General features: G+C 52.0%; 1 protein-coding gene across 2 annotated transcripts in view; it reads right to left on the reverse strand.

Annotated features, from left to right (window-relative positions):
* LRRC20 (leucine rich repeat containing 20) overlaps positions 1-21,877 on the reverse strand; it is an 82,977-nt gene that overhangs the window by 12,650 nt on the left and 48,450 nt on the right. For both annotated transcript variants that reach the window (XM_047761758.1, XM_047761759.1), the window contains one exon: positions 14,852-15,019. In XM_047761758.1, the coding sequence (XP_047617714.1) occupies positions 14,852-15,019 (168 nt within the window). The remainder of the gene's footprint in view (positions 1-14,851; positions 15,020-21,877) is intronic.

Below are 21,877 nucleotides of genomic sequence, written 5' to 3' on the forward strand. Positions count from 1 at the left end.
GTGATGGGAAAGAGACCCAGGCCTTGACCTTGGATCTGCGACCTGGAGTCGTGCAACCTCAGGCAGGCCCCTTAATCTTTCTGAATTTCAACCTCCTAGCGGTCCTCTGCCTCACTGGGCCACGGGGGCTGCGGGGTCAGGGGACAAAGGGGGTGCAAAGCTTCTGCTGTGATTCCCATATCCACACTGCAAGCTGGCCAGCAAGGTGGGCTCAAGGGCTTCAAGTGTGGCCACCTGCCAGAGCCGCCACCCCCCCACCCCCCCCCCACCCCCCGTCCACCCCGCACCCAGATCGGATGTGCAGTCAGAGCCGGGTCGGCTGCTCTAGAGACAGCAAAGTAAGGAACTCGGATTGTCTGGCCCAAGCCTAGTGTTTATCTTCCCGGTCAGATTTCCATCTTTGCTCCTTGTGCCCATCCCCCCTCCACACCAAAGTCCCTACTTTACCTCCACCTCCCCTTGCACTTGGCCACTGGAGGGCCGCACCCCCCCCCAACCCCTGCCCCTCTGCTCCGAGCCTCTTTAAGATCCTCCAGCTGCTTCAGTTCGATGCCCTGAGCAGAGCCTCAGGAAAGAAGGGCAAGTTTGCTGTGACCTCCCATTAAATGCCTGCCGGTCCCTCCTTTGTCACTGGAGGTGCGTGTATCAAACGCTCGCACAGAGGACTAGAGCTGTCTCATCTGCTGTGTGTACACCAGGAGTCTGGACGTGAAGGCCTCCTGGGTGAGGGTGGATGTGTGAATAGCTCCTTAGTAAATCCTCTCCATGCTTGGAAAATAAGATTGCTGCTAACAATTTTACAACTTTTTCTGCTCAGGCTTAAGATCACTGTCAGAAAAATAAGATCTCCTTTACTGTACTTCCTATACACGAAGAAAACCTCCCAAGATAACCACCAGGTGAGAATGAGTTAGGCAGGACCTCACCAGGAAAACCAGCTTCTAGGAGCCAAAATGAGTTGAAGGTGGTGGGGGGGACATGGGGAGGTGAGGTCAGGACACCAACAAAGGAGTGGTGTGCTGGCCCATGTTTAATTTTTTTTTTTTGTCTTTTATCCTTTTCAGGCCACACCCACAGCATATGGAGGTTCCCAGGCCAGGGGTCGAATCGGAGCTGTAGACACCCGCCTACACCAGAGCCACAGCAATGCGGGATCCGAGCCATATCTGCAACCTACACCACAGCTCATGGCAACGCCGGAAACTCAACCCACTGAGCGAGGCCAGGGATGGAACCCATAACCTCATGGTTCCTAGTTGGATTCGTTTCCGCTGCGCCACAAGGGGAACTCCCTGGCTCATGTTTAACAATCCACCTTCTGGAAGGGAAATCCCTGATTTGGGGCATTTGCTGATTTTGCATGGTGTACATATTCCTACCAGGGCCAGTTTTGAGCTACCAAGGTGAGGTCATTGAACTTGAGTGAGCACCTCCAGTACTGATCAGCCAAGTCGAGTAGCCCACCCAGGCAGGACCACAGGCTCCCCGAGCAAAAGGTGCTGGAGCTCAGGCCAACTCCGGTCCACTTACTCCACAATATTTTGGAACAAACTTGAACTTTGGGAACTGACCCATTGTTTTGCTTTCTATATGTGCTCAGTTGCCTTTGTCTCATTAATAAAGTTACTTCTTTTTTTTTTTTTGCTTTTTAGGGCCACACACGCGGCATATGGAGGTTCCCAGGCTAGGCGTAAAATCAGAGCTACAGCTGTCAGCCTAAGCCACCGTGTCTGCCACAGCTCACCTCAATGCCAGATCCTTAACCCACTGAGCACAGCCAGGGATCGAACCTGCAACCTTATAGTTCCTAGTCAGATTCATTTCTGCTGTGCCATGATAGGAACACCTAAAGTTACTTCTGAAAATGCCAGGCGAGTGGACCGTATTACAGAGAAAGCAGTGGGGGTTGTGGGGGGAGGTTGTGGGCACGGGGGCAACTCAGGGTCCAGGGCACATTAGGGTCAGTGGCAAAGAGGAGCCCCAAGGGAAAGAAGCACATCCCCAGAGCTCACCTCTGCCATCCTCCCAGACAACCATCAGCTTCCATGGCCAGGCCAACTGCTCTTCTCATCCTGAGGTAGCCACCATCCAAGCCCCCCAAGCCACCTTCCCACACACCAGACACTGAGAGGAAGAGGAAAGGGGGAAGTTATAGCTTCTTTAAAGGATGTGCTTATGGATGGAAGGCTCTGATTTAGCTCAGTGAGTCTCTCTTGCCTGCACATTGGAATCATCTGCAGAGTTTTAAAAATGCATCAAGCCCCACACCCACCTTCAGAGAGTCTGACTTAATTGGCATGGGTATGACCTGGACACAGGGTTTTTTAAATCTCCCAGATGATGTGAATGTACAGCTAGTTTGAGCACCACCAGTCTTCCCAGTGAGGCTTAATGAGAGAAGCTGGTGAAAATACTCACACAGCACTTCCATCCTAGGACACGGCCCCCCCGCTCCCCCATGTGAGGCAAGAGCTGTGAGGAACGAGGCTGATTGCCTCTGCCTGTGCCTCTCCTTACTTTACACTGTTCTCTTTACCCCAAGAGAGTTTCCCTCCAACTAAAGCTACATGCTTCAGTAGCTTTCCTGTGGTTTTCAGTCCCCCTCCAGCTATATGCAAAAACTGACTCTCATTGTGCAAAGCACTGCCCTCAATTACAGGGGTTCTGGAGCAAGACCGTCTGTGTGGGAACCCTGGCTTTTCCAGACAGCATGACCTTGGTCCAGTTATTTAACTTCCCTCTGCCTCAGTTGTCTTACCTGGGGAGAATAATAATACCAGCCTCATAAGGTTGTCATAAGCATTAAATAAGAGCACAATTGAAAATGCTTAGTGAAGAGCCAGATGTGAAGCAAATGGTCAATAAGTACCAGCTAATGTAGCTGACCATCCCATGAGCCCCACCCACAAGAACAGGGAGTGGCGTTCCCGTTGTGGCTCAGGGGTAGCAAACCTGACTAGTGTCCATGAGGATACGGGTTCGATAATCGGCCTCACTCAGTGGGTTAAGGATCTGGCATTTCCATGAGCTGTGGTATAGGTCACAAACACGGCTAGGATCCCATGTTGCTGTGGCTGTGGTGTAGGCAGGCAGCTGCAGCTCCAATTCGATCCCTAGCCTGGGAACTTCCATACCCCACAGATGCAGCCCTAAAAAACAAAAATAAACAACTGGTGAGGGAACATTTCCAAGATGCCTAAATCCTTGTTGGTGCCTCTGAGAGCTCTTACTCCCTTCTAAGGTCCTTCTAAGGCTGAACTTTGAGCGTCGGAGCATCAGGGCTGCTCTCCAGCCACTCTGGACAGGGACAGGGACAGAGAGTCCCTTAGACTGACTTGTCTGAAGGAGCTAGAAGTGTTTTGTCTTGTTTTAAGCAAATGCCAAAGAACTTCTCTTGATGGTCACCTGTATGCTACCACCCAAGTGCCAAGAGCATCCTGGATAACCGGAAGTTCTGGGTAATCAAGGTTTTACCACGCAGCAGTTGGCAAAAAGAATGCCATTTGGACAGAGACCAAATGTGTGAAAAGTTCTACCCAGAGACCTAGCTTGCTAGTTTCTTCCGCAGACATACATGGGCAGGAGATGCAACGGGAGCTTCCCTCCTCTTCGTGTCTCTGGGCCACGTCTAATTTGCACTAATTGCTGTTGAAGCCTGTTTGTTTTCTCCAGGGCCTCTCCCTCGAGTGGCTCCACAGCCAGCAAGCGCTCCTCCACTATGTCTAGTGATGGCTTTATGATTGATGCCTGCAGAGACTGCTCACTGCCCTTGGGCACAGGTCAGCACTCTGCTGATGCTGGACAAGGGCATAGCGGGCAGTGGGCCTGAGTCTGCTGTGCCACACAGGCAGCTGCCACCTTGGAGGGTGAATCCTTTTCCCCCTGGGCCCTGAGTGTCACAGTGCCCGGGGACTCAGTGCCCAAGGGGCAGGATGAGGCTCAGACTGTTGCCAGATGGTTATGGTGGGGAGTGGGAAATTCGAACCTAAGGCCCAGGGAAGAGAAGCTCCGTTCCCCCCACAACGGGCTTGGAGCCCCGATCCAGGAGCAGAAGAAAAGTGTCAGGGGTTTGATCTTGTCTTCCTGGACCTGCCTAGTCAGATCCTTGCCAGGCTTGAAGGCTGCACATTGCAACCACCCCCTCTTCTCAGCTCTTAAGTGACTGTCTCAATCCCACGAGTGGGGCTTGGAATGACAAATCAGGCCACTCCAGGCTGTGTGTATGTGGTGGGGGAGGGGAGGGGCGTTCCAAGGTGCCTGGGAGGATATGCCGCCAATTCTGCTGGGGGCTGACCACTGAGAATCACTCCAGAAGGATGACTCTGGCAAACCTTTCCTGGTCAGTTGAGCCCTGCCCTGGATGCTGTGGCCCCTGGTTAGCTTCTATCTGACCCTTAAGCAGTGTCCCCTGCCACCACTGTCCTGGTCCCGGGATAAATGCAGGCTGGAGGGTAAGGAGTAGGGGAAAGTCTGAGAGGGCTGCACACGGTTAGGATTCCGGGTGGGCTGAATGGCTGGAGGACCAGCAGATGTAAGTGAGCACAGTGAACCCGACTGTGACCCCAAAGGGTGGAGCTGTCCTCCACTGTCTGCAGAGCGCAGGAGATGGAGGCTTGCAGGGGTGAGGTAAGACTCATGCTAGTGATGTAAGTGGGGCTTCAAAGCCATACCTTTTCTGTTTTTTGTTTTGTCTTGTTTCTCACCTTTTGTTTCTTTTTAGGGCCATACCCGCGGCATATGGAGGTTCCCAGGCTAGGGTTCGAATTGGAGCTGTAGCCGCCGGCCTACACCACAGCCACAGTAACGCCAGATCCGAGGTGCATCTGCGACCTACACCACAGCTCATGGCAACACCGGATCCTTAACCCACTGAGTGAGGCCAGGGATCGAACCCGCAACTTCATGGTTCTGGGTTGGATTCGTTTCCGCTGCGCCACGATGGGAACTCCCCCATGCCTTCTGTTACAAAACTCTGAGGAGCTGAGGGAAGGGAAGGAGAATGGCAACCAGGTCAAGGCTGAGTGGGGTCCAAGTCAGAGGCTCTTTACCTGGGGCAGACCACAGACCATCAGGAGGGGGGTGGCAGGCAGAAGAGGAGTCTGCTCTGACTTCTCATTTGTTATCACCATGGGGTCCCTTTCTGTGCCAGCCAGAGCAAGGACAGCCAGGCAGGCTAGGGATACACTGAGAAGCCTTTCCTGCCCAAGCTTCAAGAGGCCTCTTGGGCCCAGGGGAAGTTCAGGGGCAGCTGGTGCTGACAGATCAAAGCAGCCGCCCTGACAAGCTGAGAAGACCTAAAGCCCCCCACTGTGCCACCACCTGTTGACCAGGAGGCAGGGCCTTGTCCAGAGGCATTTGTTTTGGCCAAGATGCCCTACTTCCTGCTTCCCCATCCTATTGAGCACTGGTGGGTCTCCAGAGGGGGCAGCAAGCCTGATTCCCAAAGCCCTTGCGAGGCTTTGGCACAGTCTCCCGTAAGATGAGATCTTCCTGTGAGTGGGCCTCTTCTATAAGACCTGGCATCTTCCACTGACCAGGACCAGGTGCTTGGCTAAGTCCCCCACATGACGCCAAATGGAAAATGATGGAGCTCAAAAGATGCAACCAGCCAGATTTCCTGAGTCACTCTTCTAGTCCTGGGCTATGACAGCAGCTTGGTGGTGCAGGAGGAAACATGTACCAATTGCCAGTCCACATTCGGATCAGACCAGCCCCACCCTCAACAGAGCTTGGCAGTCTCATGGGGAAGGGCCAGGGGGGCACAGGGCCAGCTTCTCTGCTTTGATCTATCTTAGTGGCAGGCAGGGTATAGGAAGTGTGCTTGCCAATCACCCCCTTGCAAATACCAGCTAAAAGGCCTTGCAGTGGGACCCCTTGTAGGAAGCACTGCTTTCTCTGCAACCACAGGGCTCATGCCAGGGCTGAGTGAGGCCAGCATGGGAAACTGGCCAATAGCTTACAGGTGCTACCAGACATGCGACACCTGCACCTGCTTCCCAGGCACCACCCCACCCTCCTTTTCCATCACACGAGGACCTGGCAGGCTCTGGAACACCAAAGGCACATGGGCTCTGGAGTGCCGAAGTCCTGGGTTCAAATCCTGACTCCACCATGCCCCTAGGCAGACTGCTTAATTTGTCTGAGCCTCTCTCTTCTTGGCTATCAAGTGGAGATAATGCCCCCTATCCAGAAGAGAGATCTGAGCCGATTCAATGAGATAATTACAGAGGAGCTGTGCCAGGCAGCCAGAGCTATTAGGTTTTGAAAAGTCTGTGCTATTTTATCTTTTCAGATCAAATAAAGCATTATTTCCACTTCTGCTTTTCTAGGGCTCCCTCTGTTTAAAAACTATTTCCTGGGCTCCAGCGAAAGAACCAGTGAGACTCTTCCCGTCCAACCGCGGCACAGAGGGGCTGTTCTGGGGAACTTTGGTTCCAGTCTCGCTCTCTCCTGCTCCTCGGGGAAGCTCTCCCCTGTGCAGCCTCACCACTCCCTGTGCACCACTCACTCTGAACACGGTGCTCAGTGCTTGTGGCTCATCCATCAACCACAGGAAAGTTCTGAGAGCAACCAGAGCCTGCAGAACCTCTCACTAAGGGGTAGCTTGGTGGAGCCCCGAAGTGAAATGAAGCCACGTTCCCTCTGCCCCCCATGACACTGATCAATGTCTTCTGTGAAACAGAATGGGGCTGGAACAGTGATGTCAACGTCAGGGAAGGCCGATCCTAAGGTCCTAGTGGGCATTTATGCCCCAGGGTAGGGAGGACATCCAGGAGGATCTCTTCTATTGATGGAGACCAGAGAGAAGCTGCGGCTCCCTGGATGGATTTGCCCCTCCCCCGACTGCCCAGAGAAGGGAGAAGCTGCTGTAACAGACGGCCTGGGCCCCCAGTGATGCTCTGGACCATGGCAGGGGTGCAGGTGCCCTTCTTTGGCCAGCTGTGCTCCCTCCGAGTCCCCAAGGTGCCCCTGACCCCATCCTAATATCACAGGGGACAAGGGACCTGTATTTTGTGGAAATCTTATGTTTGAGAGCTGGTGCTAAGGACCAGAAAAACTATGATGAAAGACTGGGGACTGGACGGGGGGGATGTGTGTGAAATGTGAAAGGAGGAACCAGTTACAACAGATGACTCAGGAAGTCGGGTGGGCAGGACGAGGCACTGATTGGATGGATGGGGGGAAAGGAGAGGAAGATAGCGACATCAATTACAGAGAGTCTCAATCAACACACCGGGCCCCGATTAGGGCACTTGTCGGAAATGCAGATTCCTGGGCCCCATCCCCAGGAATTCTGATTTGGTAGGTCTGAGAGAAGACCCAGGCACCTTGCTTTTTAATAAGCACCCAGGGGGATCAAATGTAGGATCGGTGGGGTGTACTCTGAGGAATTCCGCGAGGTTTAAGGAGCAGCTGTGCTGGCGAGGATGCTGGGGCCATAAGCACAGTCAGCTGCCCAGAGATGGCCCCAGGAAAAGGCCCTGCTGTGCATAGACATCCTTTGGGGACCTTGCTTAGGTGCAGATTCTGAGTCAAGAGGTTGGAGGTGGAGCCTGGGATTCTGAATTTCTAACTAGCTCCCAGGTGTTGCCCACCCTGCTGCTGGTCTACAGATGACAACTTGAGAAGCCAGAGCTTTGACAGAGGCTCTCAAACTTCAGCATGCATCTGCCTCACAGGGGAGGGGGGCAGGGGAGCTTATTAAAACAAACTGCTAACCCCCCCTCCCAGTTTCTGATTGAGGAGGTCTGGGGAGGGGCCGAAGAATATGTTTCTAGCAAGTTCCCAGGTGATGCTGCTGGTCCTGGGACCCCACTTTAAGAAATACTGCCATAAACAACTTATACAACCCAACAGCAAAAAAGCCAATCAATCAATGGAAAAATGGGCAAAAGACCTGAATAGACTGTTCTCCAAAGAAGATATACAGATGGCCAACAAACACATGAAAAAATGCTCAACATCGCTGATTATAAGAGAAATGCAAATCAAAACTACCATGAGATACCACCTCACACCAGTCAGAATGGCCATCATTAATAAATCCACAAATAACAAGTGCTGGAGGGGCTGTGGAGAAAAGGGAACCCTCCTACACTGTTGGTGGGAATGTCAACTGGTACAGCCACTATGGAGAACAGTTTGGAGATACCTTAGAAATCTATCCATAGAACTTCCATATGACCCCGCAATCCCACTCTTGGGCATCTATCCGGACAAAACTCTACTTAAAAGAGACACGTGCACCCGCATGTTCATTGCAGCACTATTCACAATAGCCAAGACATGGAAACAACCCAAATGTCCATCGACAGATGATTGGATTCGGAAGATGTGGTATATATACACAATGGAATACTACTCAGCCATAAAAAAGAATGACATAATGCCATTTGCAGCAACATGGATGGAGCTAGAGAATCTCATACTGAGTGAAATGAGCCAGAAAAAGACAAATACCATATGATATCACTTATAACTGGAATCTAATATCCAGCACAAATGAACATCTCCTCAGAAAAGAAAATCATGGACTTGGAAAAGAGACTTGTGGCTGCCTGATGGGAGAGGGAGGGAGTGGGAGGGATCGGGAGCTTGGGCTTATCAGACACAACTTAGAATAGATTTACAAGGAGATCCTGCTGAATAGCATTGAGAACTATGTCTAGATACTCATGTTGCAACAGAAGAAAGGGTGGGGGAAAAATGTAATTGTAATGTATACATGTAAGGATAACCTGACCCCCTTGCTGTACAGTGGGGAAAAAAAAATACTGCCTTGACAGTAACAAGTGAAACTGTATGAGGGCAGAATTAAGTAAATGCAGCCCAAAGGAGCCCCATATAATAGAGATACAGATCTCCACTGCTATCTAAAAGTAGAGCATGCCGATGAAAGATTTTGTAAGCAGAAATGAAGTGAAGAAGCAATGCCCTGAGGACATAGGCTGCTAAGGGACACAGTAAAATACATGGAGATAAAGCACAGATGCTCACAGACACAGATCAAAGCTCTGGAGCTTGATGCTGAGATGCCGAGTGTGGTGCTGGGGGAGGAGCTTGGTGGTGCCACTCTCTCAGCTCAGGGTACGAACTTCTGCTACCAACCCTCACTGCAAAACAGATGCTGAATGCTGTTTGCACTTTTCCTATTTTTTTTTCCCATAAAGGTGAAAATCCTCTTTGGAATTCCTTGATTAGTGAAAACAGGTACCAATGCAGGTCTTTCATAAAAGTGACGCAAAGCAAACTTTTGAAAAGCAGGGGATACCTGTACCTTTTCTTTTAAAAGTGCTCTTGCTCTACTTGTTAAATTCTTTTAAAAAGATAAAAGGAGGTACAGTGGGTTAAGGATCCAGTGTTGTCACAACTGCAGTATAGGTCGCAGCTGCGGCTCAGATTTAATCCCTGGCCCAGGAACCATGCCACTGGGTGCCACCACAAAAAAAAATAAATAAATAAATAATAAAAATTTAAAAAATAAAAGTGCTATTGCTCTGTTAAATTCTTTCTTTTTTTCTTTTTTTTTTTTTTTTGCTTTTTAGGGCCACACCCACAGCATATGGAGGTTCCCAGGCTAGGGGTCCAATCAGAGCTATATCTGCAGGCCTACGCCACAGCCACAGCAACATTAGACCAGAGTCACGTCTGCAACCTACACCACGGCTCATGGCAACGCCGGATCCTTAACCCACTGAGTGAGCCCAGGGATCGAACCCAAAACCTCATTGGTCTTAGTCAGATTATTCCCTCTGTACCACCATGGGAACTCCTATTTGTTAAACTCTTAAGAAAGTGTTGTTTCCCTGTGATCTCTTTTTCTCTCTGGAACAGTGAGTGCATGGGGTGGTAAAAACAAACAAACAAACAAACGAACACCAGTGGGAGTTCCCATTGTGGCTCTGCGGAAACGTATCTGACTAGTATCCATGAGAACGAAGGTTCGATCCCTGGCCTCGCTCAGTGGGTTAGGATCCAGCATTGCCATGGCTCTTGAGTAGGCCAGTGGCCACAGTTCTGTTTGGACCCTTAGCCTGGGAAATTCCACATGCCGCAAGCGTGGCCCTGGAAAAAACAAAAACAAAAACAAAATTACAGTGAATTGAGGTGTATGGAAAGTTAAATTCTAGCTTAACCAAAATAATATCTTGCCTAGCAAAAGGAGGTCTCCTAAATACTTGATTTGCCCTTCAGCCCCACATATTCCAGGAACGTGCTGAATTGCTCTGCAGCATCAAGTACCTGTAAGTGCTTAGGACTGAACACTGCTCCTGCACCCACCTGCAAGTCCTATGCGACAGCTGTGGGGTAAAGAACTGACTCCCTGGTGTTCACAGGATGGGTGGCCCATCTTCTCCCCATGCCATCGCTTCCAGTCAGACAAAATGCTTCTGCCTCCTCTGAAACCTTCCCAGGGCTCTCTGGGGAGCCCGCTCTCAGGACACACGGGTGGCCACCCTCTGCCTGGGAGCCTCCCCCTGCAGGCTCAGACCATGTCTTTTTTGGGGGGGGCGGGGGGAGCGGCGCGCCCGTGGCATATGGAGGTTCCCAGGCTAGGGGTCAAATCAGAGCTGTAGCCACCAGCCTACACCACAGCCACAGCAATGTCAGATCTTTAACCCACTGAGCGAGGCTAGGGATCGAACCCACATCCTCATGGATACTAGTCGGGTTTGTGAACTGCTGAGTCATGACAGGAACTCCGAGCATGTCTTATCTAGGAGTTAACTCTCTGCTCCCACCCAGACCTCCCCTACAGCCTGTAAGCAGCTTGAGGTCAGACCTGTATCTCATTCATCTCTGTAGCCCCTATCTCTGCAGAGATTATCTCTCCCCAAGCCGTCTTGTTTATACATACTGAGAAGCTTCCATGTACCTCTTTCTGATTTAGAAAATATAGGGACCATCCCACATCCCAGAAACTTGTAATTCACTGTTGTCTAAATAAATACTCTACGTTACACACCCTTTGCTCCTTCTCGGGAGTACCTGGAAAACAACCATGTCCTAGCAGTCTTGTTCCCAAGCCTCCCAACTGGAGGGGGCCACTGGCTGTGTGTGGGTGTCAGGGGGCCAGCTGGGGGAGGGAAGAGGCCTGTATCTGCACCACTTCCTGTGCATCTGCACCAGTTCACACCTGCAGACTCGGGGGAGTGGCCACAAGCAGAGAAAATGGTAAGACATGAGGCAGGACTGGGGACTTCAGGACTGAGGGCTTAGGGGGATGAGTACAGATAAAGAGAGGGATGGGTAGAGAAAAAGAGTCGGGTGGCATTGAACCTGTCATCTGCCGGGGTCCCTACTCGTGGGAGCGGACAGCTCATCCCCTCAGCCGAGGTCTCAGTGCCCAACCTCACGCCATGAGCTCCATCACATGCTGGTCTCAACCTGCCAATGTGATTTTGTGACCCATTAGTGGGTCACAGCCAGCAACGCAAAGCAATCTGCCCTCTTGTGTGTCAAGTCATTTCAGAGGGTCTTTGGAACTCCTGCTCTGCACAGTGCCCACTAGACACAGACACCATGCCTGGGCTGGGTGGGGACAGGGAGCAGGGTGACTCTGGAGAGGAGGGGACACGGAGACCTCACCACACAACCAGACTAAAGGACTGTCTGTACAAGGTGGCAGTAATGAGGCCACCACATTCTACCCAGATCTGTGACCAGAGGACATTTCGCTATGGTGAGTACCAAGGACTGGCACCCTCCCCCTGCCAATGACTAGACCGGAAAGCAGGCAGCAGTGTCCCCGTCCCTCCCAGCCAACAGACCCCGCTGAGGTCCCGTGCCCTCTCCTTGGACTACAGCCCTCACCTGCTTCCCCACATCTTGGCTCAGAGAGTGCTGGCAGACCGGGCAGCGGCATTATTCACAAACGAGGTGATGCTGCTGCCCTGGCAGCTTCCAGGCCTTCCAGGCTGGAGGCAGCTTTGGAGGTGTTCCCTTTGGAGGCGCTCCCTTTGGAGGCGCCTGCGGCTGCACCTGGGGGCCTGTTGCAGAGCTGCTTGTGTTCTACTTACTGAAGGAGAGCTTAAAGGCAACTAGTGCATCTCCAATTTATTTCTCTAAAAAACATTTTAAAAAATCTCCAATACCCTCTTAGGGCTCCAAAGGGGAAAAATAAGCCATTCGTAAATTCTGAGCTCCTACTGCAATCATCCCAAGGAGATCCCGCAGGAGATCAGCTACAAGCGGTAACCAGTGCAGAGCTATTTCCATAGCAAAAGACTGTGCAGCCCTTACCTTCCTCGCGAGGACTGCAGCCCTCCTCCCCGCCACTGGGCTGTGAAGGCTGTGGCCTGGCCTTCCGCTGGTCAGGGAGTTAGAAAGCCATCCCTATAACTAGGATGGATGGGGGAACAGGAAGTGAGGAATCTCCTGCAAGGGAACCATAGCTGCCTCCATGTGCCGCTTCTCTCCACCTGGTGAGGAGAGCGCACCCATGGCCTCCCGAAATGGAGCAGACCCTGAGGTCAGCCAAGCACCTCTGGGAGCCTCTGAGTGAACTGGGTCAGCCCCCAGCATCTCCATGTCCCCCAGGCTGGGCAGCATGGGGCTGCATCACAGCCTGAACTGGCTGAGAAGCACAGCCCAGTGGCTGATGTCTCTTTTACCTGGCCAGGTGTGCCAGAGACACTTGACCATGAAGGCTGGGCAGAGTTTTAGTGCCTCAGTTTCTACATCTCTCAAATGGGATGATCACCCTGTTGCCTTGGGCCTGCACGCGAGCTTTCTTGGTAAACCGTAAATGCTTCCATGTGTAGCATTTTACTGTCGCTCTGCAGAAAGGCAGAGATATGCACATGAGAGAATAAGTCAAAACAACCAATCTTTGCTCTAGGAGCTCTTGCTTTCTCTCTCTCTCTTCCTTCCTTTCTCTCTCTCTCTCTTTCTTTCTGTCTCTTTCTTTCTTTTTTCTTTTTTAGGGTGCACCTGCAGCATATGGAAGTTCCCAGGCTAGGGGGTTGAATCAGAGCTGTAGCTGCCAGCCTATGCCACAGCCAGAGCAATGCTGGATCTGAGCCGCATCTGTGGCCTATGCTGCAGCTCACAGCCATGCCAAATCCTTAACCCACTAAGCAAAGCCAGGTATTGAACACACATCGTCACGGACACTACATCAGGTTTTTAACCTGCTGAACCATAGCAGGAACTCCGAGGAGAGTCACTTCTTGTACTTGCAGCCAGCATAGGCTCGCCCTGTTCTCCTGCTTGGGGAAAAGCCACCTTATAGGATGGGGGATTGAGGAGGGCAGGGAGAACTTCTGTTTGAAAGCTGAGAAGCAGCTGAAGCCCAGAGAGGGGATGGGAGTCTTCCGAAGGTAGGAAGCAGGGAAGCCAATGGTCAGTACCTGTCCTGACCTGCCGGCCTATAACTACACACCCAGCTCTGGTCTTGGCATCAGCCTGAAGTAGTCCCTCTGGATCAGCCACTGTCCTATCTGGACAAGCAGTGGAAGGAAGTGGAGGCATCAGGAGTGGCCTCCAAGAACAGCAAGGCAGGGGAGGAAGGACCCAGCGAGGAGGGCCTGGCTGAGAATGAAGGGCTCAGGGTGAGACCCCCAGGTGGCAGGACATCACAGAAGGAAGAGCCTTGAAGTGAAAAGGCACTTCTGGACATGCTTCTTCCACTTAAAGACACTACAAGGGCGCAAGTACCAGGGGGACCAACCCAGGGACCAGCCACTCAGGGATCCTGGTCTCAGGAGGGTAAAACTAAACCAGAGCCCAAGGCCAGGCAAGGGAATCCCACTCCGAGCACAGGGGTGAGCTTTAGCCTCATGCATTCTCGTCCTGGCACTTCTGCGGTCTCACTGTGCAACTTGAAGCTCTCTGAGCCTCAGTTTACTCATCTGTAAAAGGATAGACCTCAAAGCTCAGAGGTTAGCTGGTCCCACCTCCCACTCAGCCAGCAGCATTCTTGAGACATGGGATGCTCATCGGTGCACAAGGCAGGCCGCTCTCCATCAAACAGCTCCAAACCACTAGAGACCTCTTGCTTTTAATCAGATGGCATAATGGCTGTGAGAGCGCTTACAGAAATAAAAGCATCACTGAAGGGGGTTATTACGAACCATCAACATTAGAGGCAACATGAGAGAGGGTGAAATGGGGCTGGAGATGGGCTCCCCAAGCGCACCAGCGCAGCTGTGGGAGGGAACCAAGGAGGGGCGCGGAGGAACCCTGCGGGAACCAGGCTCTCTGGAGACAATAGACAGCAGCTGGAGAGGCTGCTCGGGTCCTGATGAGACTGAGAGCTACGTAACTGCTACAAAAGGAAGAAAGGGACCCAGCTCACTGGTGTCTCCTGTTTGCAGAAGGCACATCTCCAACCCAGAGCAGGAGACCCCCTGGGTCCCTAGGGGGAGTATATTTGTCCTGGAAGGCAGAACACATCTGCCCAGTGGCTCCTACTTCACAGTGGCAAAGAGCTCCCTATGAAGCCAGGGACTTGGGCTGGAGTCCACGTATAGAGGTCCTAGCGGAGGGTCTTGGAGGCAGCCGAGGCTGGCAGATGGAGAAGTAAGAGGGAGAGCTGGTGGTCCAAGGTGGCCCAGCTGGTACAGGGGTTGCTGAGGGGAAAGCCAAGACCTTCTACCTGCCAAGTGGAAGCCAGGGACCCGCTTGGCCCCTGGCAGGTGGCACGGCTCCAAATGGTTACCTTTCCAGGCTCAGTGCCCTGTATTCAGGAATCTCACACCAGAAAGCCCAACCCTGCCCTCTTGTCTTTGGGGCCCAACTCAGAGCCCCATGCCTTCGTGCGCTGTGATCCCTACTCAGGAAGGGGAGCTCAGAGGGAGGATCTGCAGACAGAGGGCGATGAGGGGCCAGGCAGGCTAGGTGCACTCACCCACAATCTCGTTCTCCTCCAGATTGATGGTCTCCAGCGCAGGCAGGGTGGTGAGCTGCTCGGGGAAGTCGTGGAAGTGGTTCCGGGACAGGTCAATGGCCTTGAGGTGCTGAAGGGTGCTGACCTCGTTGGGCAGACGGTGCAGGAAGTTCCCTTCCAGGTGGAGTTCTACGGGGGGCGGTAGGGTGGAGGGAGGAAGAGAAAGGAGGCGTGAAAGGGAAGCAGCCCAGAGACCACAGTGACCACTAGCCGCCTGGACCCAGAAGGCAGAAAGGAAACCCAGGAGAAATGGAAGTCCCCAGAGGGGCTAATTCCACATTAAGGCAAAAGGAGGGGTAACCCCCAGCATGGCTACCCATCATTCCAGCTGGACCCCTACTTCTGGCTTTGGGATGGAAGCCTCTCTCAACAGATCTGCTGGCTCAACCCCGGGCCTGGAGGGGGCAGGTCAGGATGGGCAGTCCCTGGACTCCCACACGCCACAGCCCATATGAGGGATGCCACATTCCACCGCCCTCCTGCTTCGTGACCCGCTGCAGGCAGCCAAGTTCCTTCTGCCTAACATGAACTTGCACGCTGGCCCAGCCACCACTGGCCAGATGAGCCCGGGTCCCCACTCCTAGAGTGGCTACTGAAAAGGCTGATCAACAGCTTGAGTGGAGGGCTGTGTAAAGAGTAAGCTGGGCTGGTGGGAGACACTCTGTGGGAACCTGACCAAGGCAGCACTGGGCATGGCAGGGACTGAAGCTGAAATGCTGCGATCTATAGAGAGACGTGGGGGGTGCCCCTGGGGCCCCGTGCCAGGAGAAGGGATAGGGACAGACAGCAAGAGTCAACAGGCTCCCTAAGTGCAAACTATTGGGTATAAGACAGGCTCAAGGATGTGTGGTACAACATGGGGATATAGCCAATATTTTTAACAACTATAAATGATAAGCAACCTTTAAAAATTGTATAAAAATTAAGGAGTTCCTGTTATGGCTCAGTGGTAACGAGCACGACTAGTATCCATGAAGATGTGGGTTCAATCCCTGGCCTCGCTCAGTGGGTTAAGGATCCAGTACTGCTGTGGGCTGTCGTGTAGGTTGCAGGAGCAGCTCAGATCTGGTGTGGCTGTGACCATGGCTGGCAGGGGCAGGAAGAAAGAAAGAAAGAGGAAAAAAGAAAGGAAGGAAGGAAGAAAGGAAAAAAGAAAGGAAGGAAGGAAGAAAGAAAGGAAAGAGTGAGTTCCCGTCATGGCTCAGCGGTTAACGAATCTAACATCCACGAGGACACAGGTTCGATCCCTGGCCTTGCTCAGTGGGTTAAGGATCCGGCATTGCCGTGAGCTGGGGTGTAGGTCGGCAGCTATAGATCCAATTTGACTCCTAGCCTGGGAACCTCCACATGCCACAGGTGTGGCCCTAAAAAAAAAAAAGGAAAGAAGAAAGAAAAGTGCCCACATCTGTGCCCAGTACACATCGAGTACTCGGTCTGTGTTTGACGAGTACACAAATGAATAAATGACCAAATATAAGTATCACCCTCTCCAATTCTGCCAGATTTCTCTCCAACCTATACCTTTGTTTTTCCTGAAATTGATTTGTTCTTTTTTACTTATACAAAAATGGGAAAAGTTGTTATTGCTTGCATACAAATAGCCTTATTCAATTCTCACTGGACGCTGTTGCCAGAAGAGTCTGGGCCCCAGGCAGACTTACACCCATGGAGGGGTGAGGGTGAGGGGCGCACTGCAGGCAGGGGGGACCTGGCACTGGGCGGGCAGCCGCCTCATCCAGTCTCTTAGAAGCCGCTTCCTTGGAAAGGACATTTGTTCTTGGGTAAGACTGATGTCCAATTTTCCCAGGTGTTCAGTTCCTGTTTGGTATGTTTCTCTAAGCTCTCTTTTCTAGGAATGTGCCTGCCTGCCATGCTGTGTGTGGCCTGGCTACCACATCACCTTCAAATGCCCCGTTTGAAGCCACTTTGCCAGTGGGGCCTGTAACGGGCCACTTCAGGAGGTAGCCAGGCCTCCACGGGGCAGCAGCTGGTCACAGAGGGCATGCTGGAGGGCACAGCTGCTTGCCAAGCTCGGGGGCAGGTGTCACTTTGTGTTACAGACAGGGAGGTGGCCACTGTGCTTAGCTGTCCCAGCTGTCCCCAGGTTTGTTTGCATGTCCATGGTCAGGAATCTGACCACTCTGGGAAGGCTTCCTCACAGCTGCACCCTCCCTCCCAGGAACCTGCCGCATTACCCTGGGTCATATAGATGAGGGTTGGTGGAGTAGGGGGCTTACGGTGAGAGGCTGTATGCTATGGGCACTACAGAGTCAAAGCTCAAGGGCCTGGGGTCTCCAGGTCTCATTTCAGACTTTGCCATTTCCAGGCTGTGTGACCTTGGGCAAATTTTTATCTTTGCTTCTGTTTCTTCATTCATAAGATGAGGACAGTACTAGACCTTCTATAAGACTGTTGTGAATTTATTTATTTACTTATTTATTTATTTATGGCCATACCTGAGGCATAGGCAAGTTCCTGGGCCAAGGCCACTGCTGCGACCTATGCCACAGCTATAGCAACACCGGATCCTTTAACCCACTGCATGGGGCCAGGGATCAAACTCGCACCTCTGCAGGAACCCAAGCTGCTGCAGTCAGAGTCATTTATTTATTTATTTACTTACTTATTATTTATTTATTTAGTCTTTTCAGGGCTGCACCTGTAGCATATGGAAGTTCTCAGGCTAGAGGTCAAATCAGAGCTGTAACTGCTGGCCTATGCCACAGCCACAGAAATGCCAGATCCAAGCCAGGTCTGCGACTTACACTGCAGCTTGCAGCAACACTGGATCCTTTAACCCACGGAGTGAGGCCAGGGATCAAATGCACATCCCCACAGATACTAGTCAGATTCTTAACTCACAGCACCACAGCGGGAACTCCAGGACTACTGGGAGTTTGAGTGAATTAATACACAAAAAAAAGTTTTCAACACTGTTAAGCTCATAGTCAATACGATGCAAGTAGGTGAGATGGACAGAAGGATGGATGGACTACAGGCAGGCAGGTAACATGTGGCAAATCACACAGGGCAGCTAGTGGATCCAGCAACCCAGTTAGTACTGAGTCACCTAGCAGACCTGTATTTCTTTTTCTTTTTCTTTTTTTTTTTTTTTGGTCTTTTTGCCATTTCTTGGGCCACTCCTGCGGCATACAGAGGTTCCCAGGCTAGGGGTTGAATCGGAGCTGTAGCCACTGGCCTACGCCAGAGCCACAGCAACACAGGATCCGAGACATGTCTGCGACCTACACCACAGCTCACGGCAACACCGGATCCTTAACCCCCTGAGCAAGGGCAGGGATCGAACCTGCAACCTCATGGTTCCTAGTCGGATTTGTTAGCCACTGAACCACGACAGGAACTCCCAGACCTGTATTTCTAATTACCCAAACCTGGGCTTAGCAGAGAAGAAAAATGTTCTTTCCTGAAGTTCTGGTGAACACAAGACCATGCTTGGCTGCTTCAGATCACCCCTGCAGGATCTGGAGGCTTTGGGGAGTGGGGAGCAGATGTCTGGAGAGCCCAGCAGCAGGGAGCTGATAAACACAGCCACAGCATCACAGCCACATGACACGTGAGCAAGCGGGGGTCTCTCAGTGCTGCAGGACTGACTCCCCTAGCTCAGGGGCCACCAGGGAACTGCTGAGGGTGGGGAAGAAAATCCTTCCTCTCTTGGTTTTGTTACACTTGATATTTTTTGGCTGCACCCAAGGCATGTGGAAGTTCCCTGACCAGGGATCAAACCTGTGCCACAGCAGCAACCTGAGCTGCTGCAGTAACCACCACAAGGGAACTCCTACTCTCAATTTTTGACATGTTCAGAATTGCTATAAAAAATTAAGACAGCCTTTTATCAAACCATTTGGGGCCTGAGTCTAACAACAGCCCCAAAGTGGCTGAGAGCTGTGAGAAGAATCCAGCCCTAGAGGCAGCTTCTGAGAGCTTTTCGGGAGCTGGCCTCTATGTGCGGCCTGCAAGGACAGGGCCAGGGGACCACAGAAGCTGACAGGAGGGTGCTCCATGGAGGCCTCTCAAGTCTCACCCAGCACCCTGCCGGGCAGCCTGCTTCCACCATTTGGGACCCTGAAGGAATGTCTCTAACTGGCATCAGCCTCACTCGCTCCGCCACCTCTGCTGCTCGGGGCAGGAACATCCTGCCATCGGTCAGCTTGGGGACAATGGAGACAGGCCATCTAGTGTGAGAAGGCGTGCTGAGAACGCTTTGCCCAGTGCCCTGACGATGAAAGCTGAGGGTCATGACCAGTCTAGGAAGCCCTCAGTGTCTCCACCCCTGCTCAGCCTCACGTGTCTGGGTCATGCCTGAGGCTGGTTTAGGGACCACAACATCCTTGAACCGAAATGCCCAGAATGACCAGAGAGGCGTTCCTCATGGCTGCTCAAACAGGCTTAGCTCTAGATTTTCTTCCCCCTAAACACGTCCTTAGGACAGGTGTGGTCCCTCTCACCAGGCTCCTCCCTGGCCTCCTGCGTCCCGTCCCTCTCTAACCAACAACCGCACAGTGGGGCCCATTTAATCTCATGAGCCTGCAGCCCTGAGCTCATGAACCTTCGCTGGTTCCCCAAGGCCACCACCCCAAGCCATCGAGGCCCTTAGTGATCATCCCCCACAGCTCTCTCTTTGTGCGGGTCCAGCACTCACATCTGGGGCTATGTACGCTAGAATATCTTCTGGGACGATCTCAACCACAGAGACACCTCACAGGAGATGTCACACATCATCCTCTTGCTGGATTCCGCTGTGGTCCGGCACGGGTTTGCATCCCATAAAAAAGCAGTAACAGTAGCTCCCTTTTCCTTTTGTTTAGGGCCTCCTCTGAGTCCCACACCCTGCCAGGAGCTGATGCTAAGTATCTGCCTTGATCCTCAGAACAGCTCTGCAAGATTTGTCTTATTCTTTTGACAGAAACAGAGGCTCAGACAGGTCAAGCCATCTGCCCAAGATCACACCACCAGGTGACAGAGAAGCCAGGATTGGGATGACCAGAATGACCCCATGCTGGTCATAAAACATGGGACAGGAGTTCCCCCTGTGGCTCAGCAGGTTAAGGACCCTATGTGGTCTCGTGAGGGTGTGGGTTTGATCCCTGGCCTTGCTCAGTGGGTGGAGGATCTGGTGTTACCGCAAGCTATGGGGTGGGCCTCAGCTATGGTTCCAATTTGACCCTGGCCTTGGAATTTCGATGTGCTGCCAGTTCTGCAGTAAAAAAAAGGGGGTGGGGGGACAAAGGGGCTTGTGGCAAAGAAAACAGAAGAGAGAGATAGGTGTGACTATTTAATGAGTGAACTAAGTCCCAGGCAATGTGTTAGTTGTTCATGAGATCTCATATAATCCTCCCCAAAATTTTGATCCCAATTTATGGATGAGAACACTGAGACTTTGAGGTCAAGTAACCTGCCAAGGTCAAACACACCTAGCAGATCCATGCCTGGTAGTCAGAGGCTCCCCGTGTTCCTAGAGATTCACAGATAAAGGAAGGGGGAAATGGAATGACAGTCCCATTTCCTCGGACGTGGGGTTGGGGAGGGGTCCAGCAGACACCAAGATTAGGGCAGGGCTGGGTCTAACCTTCAGGAAGCAGAGTCTCTGGAGGAGGCTGAAGAGACTTCCACGTGAAGCTCATTGGCACATCCTCAGGATGGAAGGCCGGTGGCAGCCTTCCTGCTGGGGAGACCTGCCTCGATCAGTCAGGGACATTGCCATAGCCGGGGAGCTGAGAAGCTTTTCCTCTGACTGATATCCTTTTAATAAAGGCTCAGCGTGTCTTGCCAGTTCTCTTTCAATAGCTTTTCTCCATGTCGCTATCTTGCTGCATGCATAACTTGAAGGCTCTGCATGTCTCCCACTCTCGCATACAGCCAGAACGAACTTGATCCCAACCTCTGCGTGCTCACACCCACACCTCTCAGGGCTGGAGGAGAAGCAGGACGGCAGGGACCCTCTCTGCCCAGAATGCTCAAGACGTGTTCCTGGAAGTGGAGCTACTGAACGGTGGTCACATATTCATTAAATGAAAAGACCTGCCCTAATCATGGAGTTTCTGTTGTGGCTCAGTGGTTAACAAATCTGACTGGGAACCATGAGGTTGCAGGTTCAATCCCTGCCCTTGTCAAGTGGGTTAAGGATCTGGCATTGCCATGAGCCTTGGTGTAGGTGGCAGACGTGGCTCGGATCTGCCGTTGCTGTGGCCGTGGTGTAGGCCTGCGGCTATAGCTCCAATTATACCCCTAGCCTGGGAACTTCCATATGCCGTGGGTGCGGCCCTAGAAAAGACCAAAAAAAAAAAAAAAAAAAGACAAAAAAAGAGGAGTTCCCGTCATGGCACAGTGGTTAACGAATCCGACTAGGAACCATGAGGTTGTGGGTTCGGTCCCTGCCCTTGCTCAGTGGGTTGACTATCCGGCGTTGCTGTGAGCTGTGGTGAAGGTTGCAGACGCGGCTCGGGTCCCGCGTTGCTGTGGCTCTGGCGTAGGCCGGTGGCTACAGCTCTGATTGGATCCCTAGCCTGGGAAACTCCATATGCCGCGGGAGCGGCCCAAGAAATAGCAAAAAGACAAAAAAGAAAAGACCTGCCCTAATCACATGCTCGCTCACCATGTCATGCTTCTATAGCCTGTTTGTTTGTGGTTTTTTTTTTTCTTTCTTTCTCTCTCTCTTTCATTTGGCAATATGCAGAAGTTCCTGGGCCAGGGATCAAACCCACACCACACCAGCAACCCAAGCCACAGCAGTGACAACACTGGATACTAAAACTACTGCACCACTGGGGAACTCCTGGGTTTTCTTGACTGTAAAATGATTTATGTCCTGTCTCTTTCCTACTCCTTAGACAAGGAAGGAAGGTTAAACATTTACTGAGCACCTACTAGGTAGGCAAGTGCTATCTACATATCATCTGTAATTTCACAGCAACTCAGAGGTAAGTTTTACCATCTCTTTTTTCAGAGCTAAAAAGCTAGAGGCTCAGA

This window comes from Phacochoerus africanus, chromosome 15, assembly GCF_016906955.1.
Source record: "Phacochoerus africanus isolate WHEZ1 chromosome 15, ROS_Pafr_v1, whole genome shotgun sequence".
Classification (NCBI taxonomy): Eukaryota; Metazoa; Chordata; class Mammalia; order Artiodactyla; family Suidae; genus Phacochoerus; species Phacochoerus africanus.